The sequence below is a fragment of the Canis lupus genome, chromosome 17 (genome assembly GCF_011100685.1).
Source record: "Canis lupus familiaris isolate Mischka breed German Shepherd chromosome 17, alternate assembly UU_Cfam_GSD_1.0, whole genome shotgun sequence".
Lineage (NCBI taxonomy): Eukaryota > Metazoa > Chordata > Mammalia > Carnivora > Canidae > Canis > Canis lupus.
This window is the reverse complement of record NC_049238.1, coordinates 2,211,447-2,225,097: the sequence shown is the minus strand read 5'-3', so window position 1 is coordinate 2,225,097 and position 13,651 is coordinate 2,211,447. Positions and strand designations below refer to the sequence as shown.

Sequence of the window (13,651 nt, the reverse complement as noted above, 5' to 3'; positions counted from 1 at the left end):
AAAATAAATCAATCTTTTTTTGAAAAGTAAAAATAAATGCAGAAAAACTAAGGCATAAAAAATCCTACAAAAGCACAAATGCTGTCTATTATTTCGAAGCTGGATTCCAAAGAACACACAAATACCACAGAAAGAAAGAACAGATAATTCCTCAGAGGTGCAGTGAACTGGAATCATCAGGCTGGTGCTCGGAGAAGGGCTTGGTGGGGCGTGGGTTTCCTTGGGGCTGGAGAGAGGGGAGCAGGCCTTTGAGCAGAGACTGGACGTTAATGTGCAATATCCCTCCTTGCTGCTTCCAGAGAAAAAGGAAAGGAAGAAGCCGCCTATTAGGATCAAGCCAGGCATTCACTAAATTTTAGCAGCACCACATTGGCTATGAACTAACCCCATTTTATCGATGAGGACATGGGCCCTCAGCAAAGTCATTTAATTGGCTAAATGCTGAGATAGGAACAACTAGGGTTCAATTCAGACCAGGTCTCTGTCCCTGAGTCCACATTTTTGATACTCTTTTCCTGACACCAACTATCCTCAGGGTATAAGCGGGAGGCAGGGAGACAGGAGTAATGTTTGGGTGCGGGCGAACTATGACAGTGTGATTTAAGGCTCTTTCATTTCAAATCTCAACAGCAAACTCATGTGGCAAACAGGAAATTTCTGGTATAATCCAAATACTATGGTGTCTCCTCCAAACACGTGCGTGAACACACACACACACACGTGCACACACACACAATGCCCTATTTACATTGTTTTTGTGAATATGGCTTTCTCCACAAAAGAAACCATGAATTCTAGGTTTTACTAGACTTTTTTTTAATGCAATTACTATCCTATGATATTTGTTTTATAGAAGGAAAACTTATGTTCTTCACCTCAAATTAATTCATTCCAGAATATGTAGGAACCGTTTGAATAATGACTGGATTCTATACAGATTTTCAATGTACCGTTTTGCAGCCATTCTTATGCTCAGAGCCCCAGGATGGCTAATACATCATCAGGTTTCACCGCAAAGTTCATTGGCTGGTGGCACAATTAGAAGATTATTTGCTGGAGAAAATTAATTTTAACTGCTCAGTGGCTCAGTAATTACAGAATACACATTCCAACAAGTGCCAGCTTACTGATACCAGCAGAGATCAAGCCAAAATATTTGTCAGAGCTTTATTCACCAAAATCTGGATTCTGATTTCATAGTTCATTGATCTAAAAAGTAGTGAAGAAAATGAAATTTAAATGTGTCTCCGTGATGAACTTCACGTGCAAACAGCATCCACCTACGTACAGCACTGAAGGTATATGGATAATGGCAGGGAATCGAAGCCACAGGAGAACCCCACCTGCCCTCCCCACCCCCCGTTGGCCAACTGGACCACACTGCCTCCCTCACGGAAAACACTAATGACAACCGTTAAGAGATTTGGGAAGAGAAATGCCTCAAAGTCTCAATATTTCGGCCACGTGTCCAAAGCTTTTCTTTTTTTTTTTTTCCAAAGCATTTCAAATAAACTATGAGTTTCCCTACCAAATCAGGGATCTGATAGAGCCTATTAGAAAATGCCTCGACCCGCAGGACAGAGGAAAGAGGAAAATGTATTGAGCATGTTGCGGGCATGTTGGCCCGTGCTTCTCAAGCTTCCTTCCTCATCAGCTCACACATAAAACATACACTGATTTTACAAGGAAATGTGTGTGTGGGGGGATTAATTACTTTTCATTATACATGCATTGAAAAGGATTTTAAAATCAATTTTTGTAGCAACATGTTCTCCTACCCGAATACTGGATTCTGGTAGAAAATCAAAATTCAGCATACGCAGTATCTAAGTCCGCTTGGGCTACAGTAGCAAAGACACCAGACTGAGTGGCTTCAACAGCAGACATCAGGGTGCCAGAGTGGTTCGGTTCCGGCGAGGGCCCTCTTCCTGGTTCAGGGATGGCTGCCTTCTTGCTGTGTCCTCACCTGGCAGCAAGGGCAGCAAGCTCTCTGGGGTCCCTTTTACAAGGACACTAATCCCATTCATGGCCGGATCACTGTCATGACCCATTCACCTCCCAAAGGCCCCACCTCCTAACACCCACACTGAAGATTAGGTTTCAACATGAATTTCCAGAGGAAATTCATATAACCAACCTGAAAAAAATCATCACAAAATCAGACATCTCTATGGATACGTTCTTGCAGGCAGTTCCCACACACAAGATTATCATTGTAATGAACTTGACTCTAAAATGTCATGGCATTAGTCCAATACCTCTCAGCAACTCGGATGGCTGTGGATTAAGATTTTCCTTCAAAATCAACAGGATGTTAAATTTGCATCTTTGCAGATGCCATTAAGAATTCAGATCACAAGCCAGCTTGCTCACAAAATTACACTATCTGGTGGTCCCGAAAATCTCACGTTACTAACTGAATCAGAGTGCTCTGGGGCTGGCAGTATTGGCAGCACGCAGATGAGCACAGATGCCCTCTCCAAAGAACCTCACCTTTGCCTCAGTCCTGGACGAAATTTCCTCATGTAAAATCCATATAAAAGGAGTCACATACAGGCAGAAAGTAGACTAACAAGGAGATCACTATCTCAACTGAGAGAAAACAACAAAAATAACAGAAACCGGGTTCCAACACAGCCACAGGAGGACAACATTTCAATAAAAGGCAAGCCTGGAAGTGCATGCAAGACTGAGAAACTCGAAAGAGTCATGTACGTGATTTGAAAAAGAACGAGGTAGAATTTTTTGAAATGAAAAAGTAAGTAAATTTAAAACTCAGTGAACTGGTTTGATGACATCTTACACACAGCAGAAAAAAATTTTTTTAATTTATTTTTTATTGGTGTTCAATTTACTAACATACAGAATAACACCCAGTGCCCGTCACCCATTCACTCCCACCCCCCGCCCTCCTCCCCTTCTACAACCCCTAGTTCGTTTCCCAGAGTTAGCAGTCTTTACGTTCTGTCTCCCTTTCTGATATTTCCCACACATTTCTTCTCCCTTCCCTTATATTCCCTTTCACTATTATTTATATTCCCCAAATGAATGAGAACATATAATGTTTGTCCTTCTCCGACTGACTTACTTCACTCAGCATAATACCCTCCAGTTCCATCCACGTTGAAGCAAATGGTGGGTATTTGTCATTTCTAATGGCTGAGTAATATTCCATTGTATACATAAACCACATCTTCTTTATCCATTCATCTTTCGTTGGACACCAAGGCTCCTTCCACAGTTTGGCTATCATGGCCATTGCTGCTATAAACATCGGGGTGCAGGTGTCCCGGCGTTTCATTGCATTTGTATCTTTGGGGTAAATCCCCAACAGTGCAATTGCTGGGTCGTAGGGCAGGTATATTTTTAACTGTTTGAGGAACCTCCACACAGTTTTCCAGAGTGGCTGCACCAGTTCACATTCCCACCAACAGTGTAAGAGGGTTCCCTTTTCTCCGCATCCTCTCCAACATTTGTTGTTTCCTGCCTTGTTAATTTTCCCCATTCTCACTGGTGTGAGGTGGTATCTCATTGTAGTTTTGATTTGTATTTCCCTGATGGCAAGTGATGCAGAGCATTTTCTCATATGCATGTTGGCCATGTCTATGTCTTCCTCACACACAGCAGAAAAATTAGCCAAAAGACTGATGTGCACAAAGTACCTAATGAACAGTACAAAGATAAAAGAGAGAAATTCAAGACAGAGAGGAAGATGCCTGGAGCTTAGCATCAGTGAGAAAAGCCGATCCACATTGACTCTGAAGCAGGAAACACAGAGAGAAGACGAGGCATCCTCTGAAGACGCAGTGGCTGATGAGTCACCACACCGGACTCCAGAGGGTTCGATCAATCTGCACTTGGACATACCGCTTAAACCACAGTACAGAGATCAAAAAATATATTTTTTAAACAGTCAGAAAAGATAAAATATTACTTTCAAATAAGTAAATTATGAGAACTGATTTCTTATCTGCAATCTTGAAGTTAGAAGTCAATAGAAAAGTACCTTCTGGGGCACTTAGATGGCTCAGTCCATTAAGCGTCCAACTCTTGGTTTTGGCCCAGGTCATGACCTCAGAGTGGTGAGATCAAACCCCACGTTGGGCTCCACGCTCAGCAGGCAGTCTACTTGGGATTCTCTCTCTCCCTCTGCCACTCCCCTAGCTCGCTCTCTCTGTCTCTCTCTCAAATATCTTTAAAAAAGATAAAGAAAAGAAAAAAAATACCTTCTGTGGACTGAAGGACACTGTCATCCACAGAATCAGACATCTATAAAAATGTATATGAAGAAGGAGGGAGAGAAGGCTTCCACCCCTGGGAACAATGGACTAAGTAACTCTGATCCACCTGTTCACTAAAAACTAATAAAGTTGAACAAAATGAAAACATTTACTTGAAACATAAGACATCTCACAAGGATAATGAGGAATTACTGGGCCAAGATCCAGGAAATAAAGGAATTCCAAACATGTAAGCCTAATACCTGGCGTCACTTCACCCCAGAGCTTTCTCTTCAACTGTGGACAGATGGCTGAGAGGTTGAACCGTGTCCCTGACAGGCTCTGTGGCCAGCAGCCAGAAGCACTTGCTCAGGGCACACGAGCGCTGGGGCTCCTTGTGAACTACCTTTCTCTGTGAACTGGGACCCGAGGGGGGGCCATCTTGTCTTCAAGTCTTCAGGATGGCCCAAGTGATCTTACATTCTAAAGGTGTATTAAGGTGATCAAGAACCGTTGATGACAGCTATCTGGCCCAAATACACAAAAAATCAACTTTGGCCAAAGACATATCACCCTAGGCCTCAAATTATTTCCCCAAATAAGTTTTGAAAGTACTGCCCAGCACACAGAGATAACTAGGCAGACAGAGAAGACGGCATGACAGAGAAACAGCAGCAACAACACACACACTGTAGCATCATCCGGGCTCCATCGCAGATCCCCGGTGCTAGGGAGAGCCAGCTGCTAAGTCACCTACGGAGGGGCTCCCACAGCAAGAATGAAGCTTCCGGCCTCAGCCCTGGGAGCGAACCTGGAAGCACCCACCCCAGTCAGGCCTTCAGATGACGGTAGCCAGCATGCTGATTACAACCTCAGGGGACTCTCTGAGCCAGAGCCACTCAGCTAAGCTGGTCTTGAATTCCTGATCACAGAAACTGTGATAATAAAGCTGTTTTGAGCCAAAACGCTTGGGGTGGTTGGTTATGCCGCGGTAGATCACGAATGCACCCCCCTGGAGAGAGTCTTACCCACGTGCACCAGCAGCCACGCAAAAGAATGTCTGCAACACTGTCCTTATTTATTTCAGCATAAAATTTAGAACAACCCAAATCAACCATCAACAGATTGGACAAGTGAACTGGTACTTTAGTCAATCAAAGAACACATGGCAGTAAAAGTGAATGACCTACAGCTACACACTAGTGACACGGATGAACCTCACAACCTACTATCGGGTGAAAAAGCAACCAGCAGAAAACTGTATACGATTTGATCGCATTTACATAAAGTACACAAACGTGAAACATTGAAAAATCTGTCCTTTGAGGATTGATTATCATGAAAGGATGATTCAATGGCCAAAATAGTGGTGGTCACCTGTGGGAAAAGGATGGGGACGGAGGTGGCAGGTTTTCAAATCAGGTCATGCCTTCTCTTGCTCCAGAGTGGTGTTTACACAGTTTTACGGCCCAGCCTAGCAGGGGACGCGGCTGGAGGCCCACGATCACACGGCGTTCCTGTGGCCAGGCCGGGCCAGGAAGGCAGCACAGCAGCCTGGGGCAGCCACTTGGGGGTGACCCAGGTGGGAGTCCCGCCTTCCAGCCTGCTTCCCCAGCTCTGCGCATGGCTAACTCCCTTTCTCCCCCCCCACCCCATCTTCCAGCCAAAGTCGCCTTTCCAGAGAGGCCTGACCTCATGGCCACTGCCCACCCACTCCTCTTCCCCAGGCCCTTTCTGATGCTAACACAGGTGCTGCTGGCAGGTGGACCCCAGCCCTCACCGCTGCCCACCAGGAGGAGCGGGCTGTGTGCACAGGAGTGCTGTCCGCTGGGGAGTCACCAGGTGCAGAAGGCGACCGGTGTGCCTCACGCTACTGCGCTCTAGCCAGGTCACTGCACGGAGAGTGACAGGTGCGCCACCCACACTCTGTGGGTCAGGCTCAGGGAGGGTGACAGGTGCGCCCTACGGTCACCGGGTCAATGCGCACCGAGAGCAGGGCGACAGGTGCGCCCCCACGCTCGCGCCCTCGCTGGGTCAGCGCGCACCGAGGGCGAGGGCGAGGGCGAGGGCGGGGCGGGGCGGGGCGGCAGGTGGGCCCCGGGGGAGGGCCGGGGGAGGGCCGCACTCACTCGAGCTTCTTGAAGGGCTCGCGGCCTGCCGCCACGTACTTGCCGCCCGCCTGCAGCGCCTGCAGCTCCAGCACCCGGTGCCCGCGCGTGGGCGTGAACAGGCGCCGCACCCCGAACGGCACCTCCACCTGCTCCGTCAGCTGGTCCAGCAGCGCCTCGAAAGTGGCCGCGCGGCGCCGCGACAGCACGCACCTCCGGCCCGCGAAGAAGGCGTCCCCGTTGCGGTACACCACGATGGCCTTGGCGGGCGCGCTGTCCACCAGCCCCGGAGGCCCGCGCCACCCCATGGCCCCGCCGCCCGGGCCACCCGCCCCCGCCCCCGCCCGCGCTCCAGCCCCGGGCAGCCAGGCGTGGGCGCCTCTGCGGTGCGGCCCCGGCTCCCCGCCCCCCACCCCACCCCACCCCACCCCACCCCCCGCCGCGCTGACGCCCGCCTGCCATTGTGACCGCCCCGGCCTGCAGCGGTGGGGGGTGGGGGGAGTAAGGACGTCTGAGAGCCTAGGGAGGGGAGGGAGAGGTGGAGAGTGGGGCCGGGGCAGGGGGAGGTAGAGCCAGGGCAGGGGAGGGGGAGGGGGAAGGAGAGCCGGGCAGGGAAGGGGGAGGGGGCATCAGGAGCCTAACAGGTGGGGGGGGGGCAGAGCTCAGGGAGAGGGAGGCGCCACCCTCCTGATTTCCGTCCCTGCAGCCTGGTAGGAGCAGAGGATCCCCCCCCCACTCACCACCTTACCGCACCAGCGCCCTGTGGGGAGAGGCTGGGGTGGGGCGGGGGCATTGGGACCCTCTTGCTTTTTGGTTTTTTTTAAAGATTTTATTTTTTCATGAGAGACAGAGAGAGAGAGAGGCAGAGACACAGGCCGAGGGAGAAGCAGGCTCCATGCAGGAGCCCAAGGTGGGACTCGGTCCTGGGTCCTGGCCTAGGCAGAAGGCATGTCCCAAACAGCTGAGCCCCTCCCACACCCCCTCAACGGCATCCCAGGCCCCTCTTGTGAATCAGAATCGTGTCCAGGAAGACCTGTGTGGGCCCCACATGTGGGAAGGTGGGTTCCTGGTCAGCTGGCACCAGGTTTCTCAAACGTCTACCTCGGAAGGCACCTTCATTTGGGGAACACCAATTCCAGGGGGTGGGTGTCCTTGGGGGTCATTCCCTGTCCTGGGAGAGGACACCCGTCCTCTTGAGCCCAGACCAGGCATTCCAGACCTGCTGTTCCAGGGGCTTGGATGAGCTCGAACTTGCAAAGGCAATGGGCCTGAGGACACCGGCTGCCAAGGCCACCTACGGGCGCACGGAATATACTGTAAATACCGGCATCTTGTGTTTCTGAAAGGGATCTTTCCCACCCGCTGCCTCCCCGCGCAGCCCATGCCGAAGCACCCACACCTCCCTGCACCAACGTGTCACAGCGACCCCTTTATTAAATCCCCAGGGATTACATCCATCTTAAAAACATTGATTGCTGGAACCCTCTTCGGTTTTTGGTGTTAAAAACGCTTCCGGAGGGGCGCAGGGCTGAGTCATCCCCCAAGCGCTGGGCCCCGCGGAGTCAGAGGTTCGCCCGGAAGCCCACTTTCACCGAGAATCTCATGGTGGGCCTCTCCCGGGGCCGCAAGAGGCAGATGGAGCTGGGGAAGCCCTTGAGCCGCAGGCGGCTGACACCCCCGTCGGGGGTGATGGTGAGCCTCGCGTGAGTGATAACGTCCTGGAGCTCCAGGGTCAGGCTGTGGAACAGGTGACTCTCGTCGGCGGACAGCTGGAAGAGGCAGGGAAACGGCCTGGGGGTAACGCAGCTCGAGGCCCACGCGGCCTGGCTCACCTGGCCGGCTCACCTGGCCGGCTCACCTGGGCCATCCCTCTGGGCAGGCTCAGGGCCCAAAACCAGGGAAGTTACTCACTGACAACAGGCCGCTTGGCCCCCAGGAAAGCTAGGCTAGCAGGGATCACATGGCCTGGCAATAGGGACCTGAGCTCGCGGGCCCATGGTGTCTGTGGTTCTTAATGGTTAGTGAAGCAGACACACCGACAAGGAAAAGAAAGTAAGAAGCAAGCATGTTGGTGCCTCCCGGAGGTCCTGACCCCCTGCTGTGACCCGAAAGTGACTACCTCCCACGGGATCGAAGAGGACACTTCCAGAACATCTCAGAATCCATCCCACAGGAGGACACACCATTATAGCCTTAAATATGCTAGTCACCCCTTCTAAAAAGTCAATATACTAAAGAAACATTTTCTGTGTGTGTGTGTGTGTATGGAAATACAGAGTATATATGGAAATATATAGGAAATATAAAGAATATATATATTCTTTGCACATGATGGTTTAAAAGAAAACTTGGCTGTTAGAAATGCAAAGGTATGAAAAACGAGAGCCTCTCTTTTATTACATGAACCCACAAATATGTTTGGAAGCTCCTTCCCTTTACTGTTGAACGGAGCAGAGGGTTTGGCAAGCGAATCCAAGGGAAGGGGCCGGGCTGGGACGAGCCTGCACAGCCCCCATGGGCGCCATACCTTCGTGACTGGAAGCAGCGGTTTCCACTTCTGGCCGGGAAGCTCCCATTTCTGCTTGATCATGTCCTCTTCCTCCTGGGTCGTCAGGATGCAACCGTCCAGCTTACAGCTGTCGGGAGAATTGCCTGTCGGAGCAAACGCACAGTGACTCTCCCTGCTGTTGGTACTCAGCGGTTTGGCTCAGGCTATTGGACTTTTTCATCAAATCAAAGACCCAGCAGAGAACAAACTGTCTCTGAACAACACCCAACGTGTGACACACGTGAGAGAAGGAATGTACCCAGTCATGACGGGGTTGGATTGCCGGATGAAATCTAGGTGTGTGTTTTTCAGAGGAATCAAAATCGGCCTGACATACGTGAACGGGCTGGTGCATCCGAGTTTGGATCTGAGTTTACTTGGAAAGTTGAAGGTATCTTCATTAAGCACCCTAGATTGCACAGCTAAATACTTGGGTACAGCCACGTGGCTCGCCTGAAGCTATTATGAGGCTGGAAGACACTTTCCTTACAGCATCAGACTCGGTCATGCAAAGCGGAAAGGAAGACCGAGCTGAGTTAACTGGTCAGAGCATGGCGCCAACCCGAAGTGCTGTGTTCCGGGGTGTGCTAAGTGCTCCCTGGGTGAGACACAGGGTCCTGAGTCTCTCTTCTCTCTGGAATGTCATCAGGGTTGTGCCCAGTGGGGTTGCAGGACCACACTCTTTGTGGGGAGAACCGCCTTAGGGGTCCCCTAAGACTTGAAGATCAGCAGAGGAAGGATTGAAACAAAATCTGTATCTGACCTCTCAGGTGAGAGGGCTCGCTCCTGGGTGCACGTGGAAACCCAAAAGATGCAGGAGAAGAACATTAAAGCCACTATTTGTGTCTCTATTTCTTTAATATCTACCCACATACGTGCATATCAAGGCTTGTGCACTTGAGATTTCAGCTGGGTACAGCACGCCCCCCATTCCAGGCCTGGCCTCACGTTGTGATGGACAGAGCCCAGAGAGCCAACAGCAGCAAACTCAAGACGGTGCAGGCCAGCCCCCTAGTTACACGGATGTACTGACTGTGACCTGGGTCTAATTAACCTCTCGCTCACAAAACTAACCAGTGATGTTGAACTACCCATGCAGAGCCCTGTGGATGAAAGATGCCACCAGAAACACAAGCATCCACGAACCGCAAGAACAGAATGGAGCTGACATCGGCCCCTGACCCAGGAGGAGCTCTTCATCAGCTGTGTTGAAAAGTGAAAACAGTAACCCGATAATCAGATCTAAAATAGTCTTCCAAAAAAGAGGTCCCAATGACCCATACATCCTGAAATCATTAAATCCATGACCACTGAAGAAGAGCTTCCCTTTAAATACATATTGTGCCTTGGTTTGGTAGTTAGCGCTTAAGCGAAGTCACAGTGATTCGCGAGACATTTAAACATCGAGACATCCGAAATATGAAAATAAATTGCCACTGTTTACTGACAACTAAACAACCATGAGACACCCAATCCAGTAGGTATGTAAATCTCACCCAACAGGTTTCATAACTGCTCTTGAATTTTGTCAATATGATGACATGTGTATACTTTTCATAAGAAAGTAGGTATTGAATATCAGGGGTGCTTAGTGCCAATATTTTTTTACTAATGGAAGAGCATGGTTTTGAAAATGTGTAGCTTCCTGCCTTAAAAGTCCAGTCTGGAGTGGACATGGTCGCCCCCAACCACCTGCCCCAGTAAGATGATGCCCCATCCAGTTCTTCCCGTGTCCTAATCACTATTTCACACTCTTCCCAGTGAGACCCAGGGTCCCCGTAGTAAAGAGTCCTACAGCATCACAGAATCTCATCCAACTTTGGGGGAGGGAAGGATCATCCAATTCTGACATTTTATAAAGAAAAAGTAAGGTACCAACAGTTCATGGAAATTGCTCAAAACCACACATCATCTGAGTGTTGAAGCCACGTCCCGAGTCCACCACCCTGAGCTCTGCTCCCACAGGATCGTGTCATCTCCATAACCAGCACTCCATTAGATGCATTTCTGGACAACTTTGCATTTACCTTTAAAATATGTTGTATCAATTTCAATTTGAGTTATTACTCCAGGGTGTGCCAATCGGAAAACGGCCCATTCAGAACCCGGAACCAGGAGAACACCATTCTCATCATTCTGGAATCCAAAAGGAAAAAGGAAAAAAAAAAAAAAAAAAAAAAGATAAGCCAGCATGGTGCCTTTCGAAAAACGAATTCTGAAAACCAGCCAGTGAAAAATGTTGACACATACTTGTGATATTTACTTCTTACTATAAAAGAGTGTTTCCCATGCCAATACGTAAATTACTTTTTGTGTTAATGGCCCCTTGGCCTATTAGTCCTTAAATGCCTCATACGGACTCATGAGTTTAGGGTACTTGGTAAGTTTTCATCTATTTTTTATATGATTTTCTAGGTCGATTATAAATTTGTGCATGATGGGACCCATAGGAGGGGGTCTGGGTCTAACCCAGCCCCAGGTCCTCTAATCAATTTGTTTTGACCTTTTGAAGTAGTTAAGTTCTTGGTCAAATCTATACCAGTATATGGTCTGCCTCCAAATGTTCCTTTACAGTAGAAGTGTTGGCTGACATGAAAACTAACCCAGGAAACGGGTGTTCACCAGTTAAGTTCTCAGTGGGATTCACACGCTGAAAGGTGTTTTGTTTTGCTTCGTTTTGACTTTCACCTCTCACAGTAGACGCTGGCCAAACTGGACGGCTGAGCCAGCTCTAGAGTCCCCAACCTGCCATAGCCACAATGGTGGTCTCATCCAGGGACACACAGATACCAAAAATGATTCAACCAGTGTTTTGGGTTTTTTTTTTCCTCCAGCTCAACCAGTGAATTTATCCATGGGTTTTCTATCATTAAATTGTAGATCCCCGTTTCTTTATGAAAGAAACAGGGACATTGCAAAATGGGTTGGAGTGGCCGTTGTGGCCAGCACGGGGCCTCCTGGGTCCTGCCGTGACCATACAGTGAAGCAGCAGAGGATCCAGGAAACACAGACTACTTCCAGAACATTGCCTGAGAGGTTCTGAAATAAGCATTTCCTTGCTGTCAATTTAAAATGAGATATAGGGCAGCCCGGGTGGCTCAGCGATTGAGCCCTTGCCTTGGGCTCAGAGAGTGACCCCGGGGTCCTGGGATCAAGTCCTGCATTGGATTCCCAGCATGGAGCCTGCTTCTCCTTCTCCTGTGTCTCTGCCTCTATCTCTGTGTCTCTCATGAATAAATAAAATAAAATCTTTTTAAAAAACAAAAAATAAATAAATCGAGATATAGGGAACTTTACATCGTGGCTGTTTTGAACTTCTTACCTCTAATACCGGCGGCCTGTCCAGCCTTCTCGCCGTCTCCCAGCCGTCTGCCATTGACCTGGCCTTGCCGACTCCTGCCAGGCATGACACGGTTTAACGGGAATGTCACAGGATTTTATCTTAAATGTGAGCATGAATGCACTGGCATAATTTTACATTCCAGACCCCACGCGCCTGAGCATTGCTACGTAAGTCATTTTCATTCAACTTAGGGCTTTGTTAACATACAGCCAGAGATTTAGTAAGTTTTCCTTTTCCCTTCAAGCCAAAATTAGGAAGGAAAATCACATTGATTCACTTCACATCATAAAGGCATCAAATCCTGTGTATGGACCGTTGATCTCACCCACTCCTGGGATTTGAGACGGCACCTTCCTCTTAAATCATTCATTCCATATGAGGGTGCTTAATGCTGGTGCCCAGACGCCCCAAATAAACACCAGCTCCCAGAGCATCATCTTACCGATCATATTGTTTGGATGCCCGAAGTGTGCATTGCTGTATCCTACACAGGTGCCCCCGTGAGCGATGGCTACTAGGTCAAATGGTTCTTTGGGGTCGGTTGCAGTCCAGTCTTTCTGCCCCATACCGTACACTCTAAGACGTGCGATTCCACCATCTGAGGAGGAAAGAGGCCGGAGTTATTCCTTACTTGGAAAGATGGCTCTTTGTGGTTCATGACCAACAAAGCCCTCCACAAACTGCCCGCTCTGTTTCTCAAATACACCAACCCTCCTGCCCCCAGGGCCTTTGCACCTGCCATTCCTTTGTACTGGAACAACTTCCCCAGCTCTCCAAAAGAGCCTCCTTGTTGTTAGGTCTCACCATCGGTGTATTGGTCCCAAAAAGGCTTTTCCTCTCAGCTGGTTACATCTTTCCAGCTCTGCCCAGCCCTGCCCAATTCTCTCAGGTTGGGGTGTACAATCCCTACCTCCCGCATATTTATTTCAGAGCTCAAATCACAGTATGAAATTATCCTGTAATTTTATTTGTTTAAGCCCCTACTGATATCAGAGGCCCAGAACCAGGATATAAAATTTTTGACAGCCAGGATAATGATCTATCTGGTTCTCATCTCTATCATCTCTTAGAACCAGTCCTGGTACATAGTCAGTGCTCATATTGTTCATATTTTTTACAGGATTAATAACTCCAAGAAGGTCAAAAAGCAATTGGAAAATTCACCATAGATACAATGTTTGATGCCACAGATTACCATTGCTAAGTCCCACACAGGCTCATGCAAGAGCCTCATGTTTTTATTTTTATGACAACACATTACTTAGCAATATGACTGAGAACAGAAAAGATAATATTCACAAAACCAGATCACTTCCGAGAACCACAGCAGCCAAGATTAGGTCTGCAGAGCAGATAGTTGCCGCCAACATCAGCTCACATTATCTGATTCTAATAAGGTGAATATTTTTATTTGTTTAAATAGTACTTCCTG

The 13,651-nt window shown here is 48.7% G+C and overlaps 2 protein-coding genes across 12 annotated transcripts in view; both read right to left on the bottom strand.

Annotated features, from left to right (window-relative positions):
- The window catches only part of DCDC2C (doublecortin domain containing 2C), a 94,097-nt gene extending 87,415 nt beyond the window's left edge, over positions 1–6,682 (bottom strand). For 9 of the 11 annotated variants that reach the window (XR_005371972.1, XR_005371973.1, XR_005371974.1 and 6 more), the window contains exon 1: positions 6,350–6,636. Coding sequence is in view for 5 of the 11 variants with exons in the window: in XM_038560692.1 (XP_038416620.1) it covers positions 6,350–6,636 (287 nt within the window). In the remaining 6 variants the exon portion in view is untranslated. Of the gene's footprint in view, positions 1–6,010; positions 6,181–6,349 lie in introns of those variants that run through there. The other 2 variants (XR_005371976.1, XR_005371977.1) reach the window with 2 other exon arrangements.
- A 1,056-nt stretch (positions 6,683–7,738) lies between these two features.
- Positions 7,739–13,651, bottom strand: part of ALLC (allantoicase) — a 29,454-nt gene continuing 23,541 nt past the window's right edge. Inside the window, exons 8-12 of the mRNA XM_038560691.1 lie at positions 12,662–12,817; positions 12,199–12,272; positions 10,904–11,012; positions 8,856–8,980; positions 7,739–8,097 (exon numbers count right to left, since the gene is read on the bottom strand). Of these exons, the coding sequence (XP_038416619.1) occupies positions 7,891–8,097; positions 8,856–8,980; positions 10,904–11,012; positions 12,199–12,272; positions 12,662–12,817 (671 nt within the window). The 3' untranslated portion in view covers positions 7,739–7,890. The remainder of the gene's footprint in view (positions 8,098–8,855; positions 8,981–10,903; positions 11,013–12,198; positions 12,273–12,661; positions 12,818–13,651) is intronic.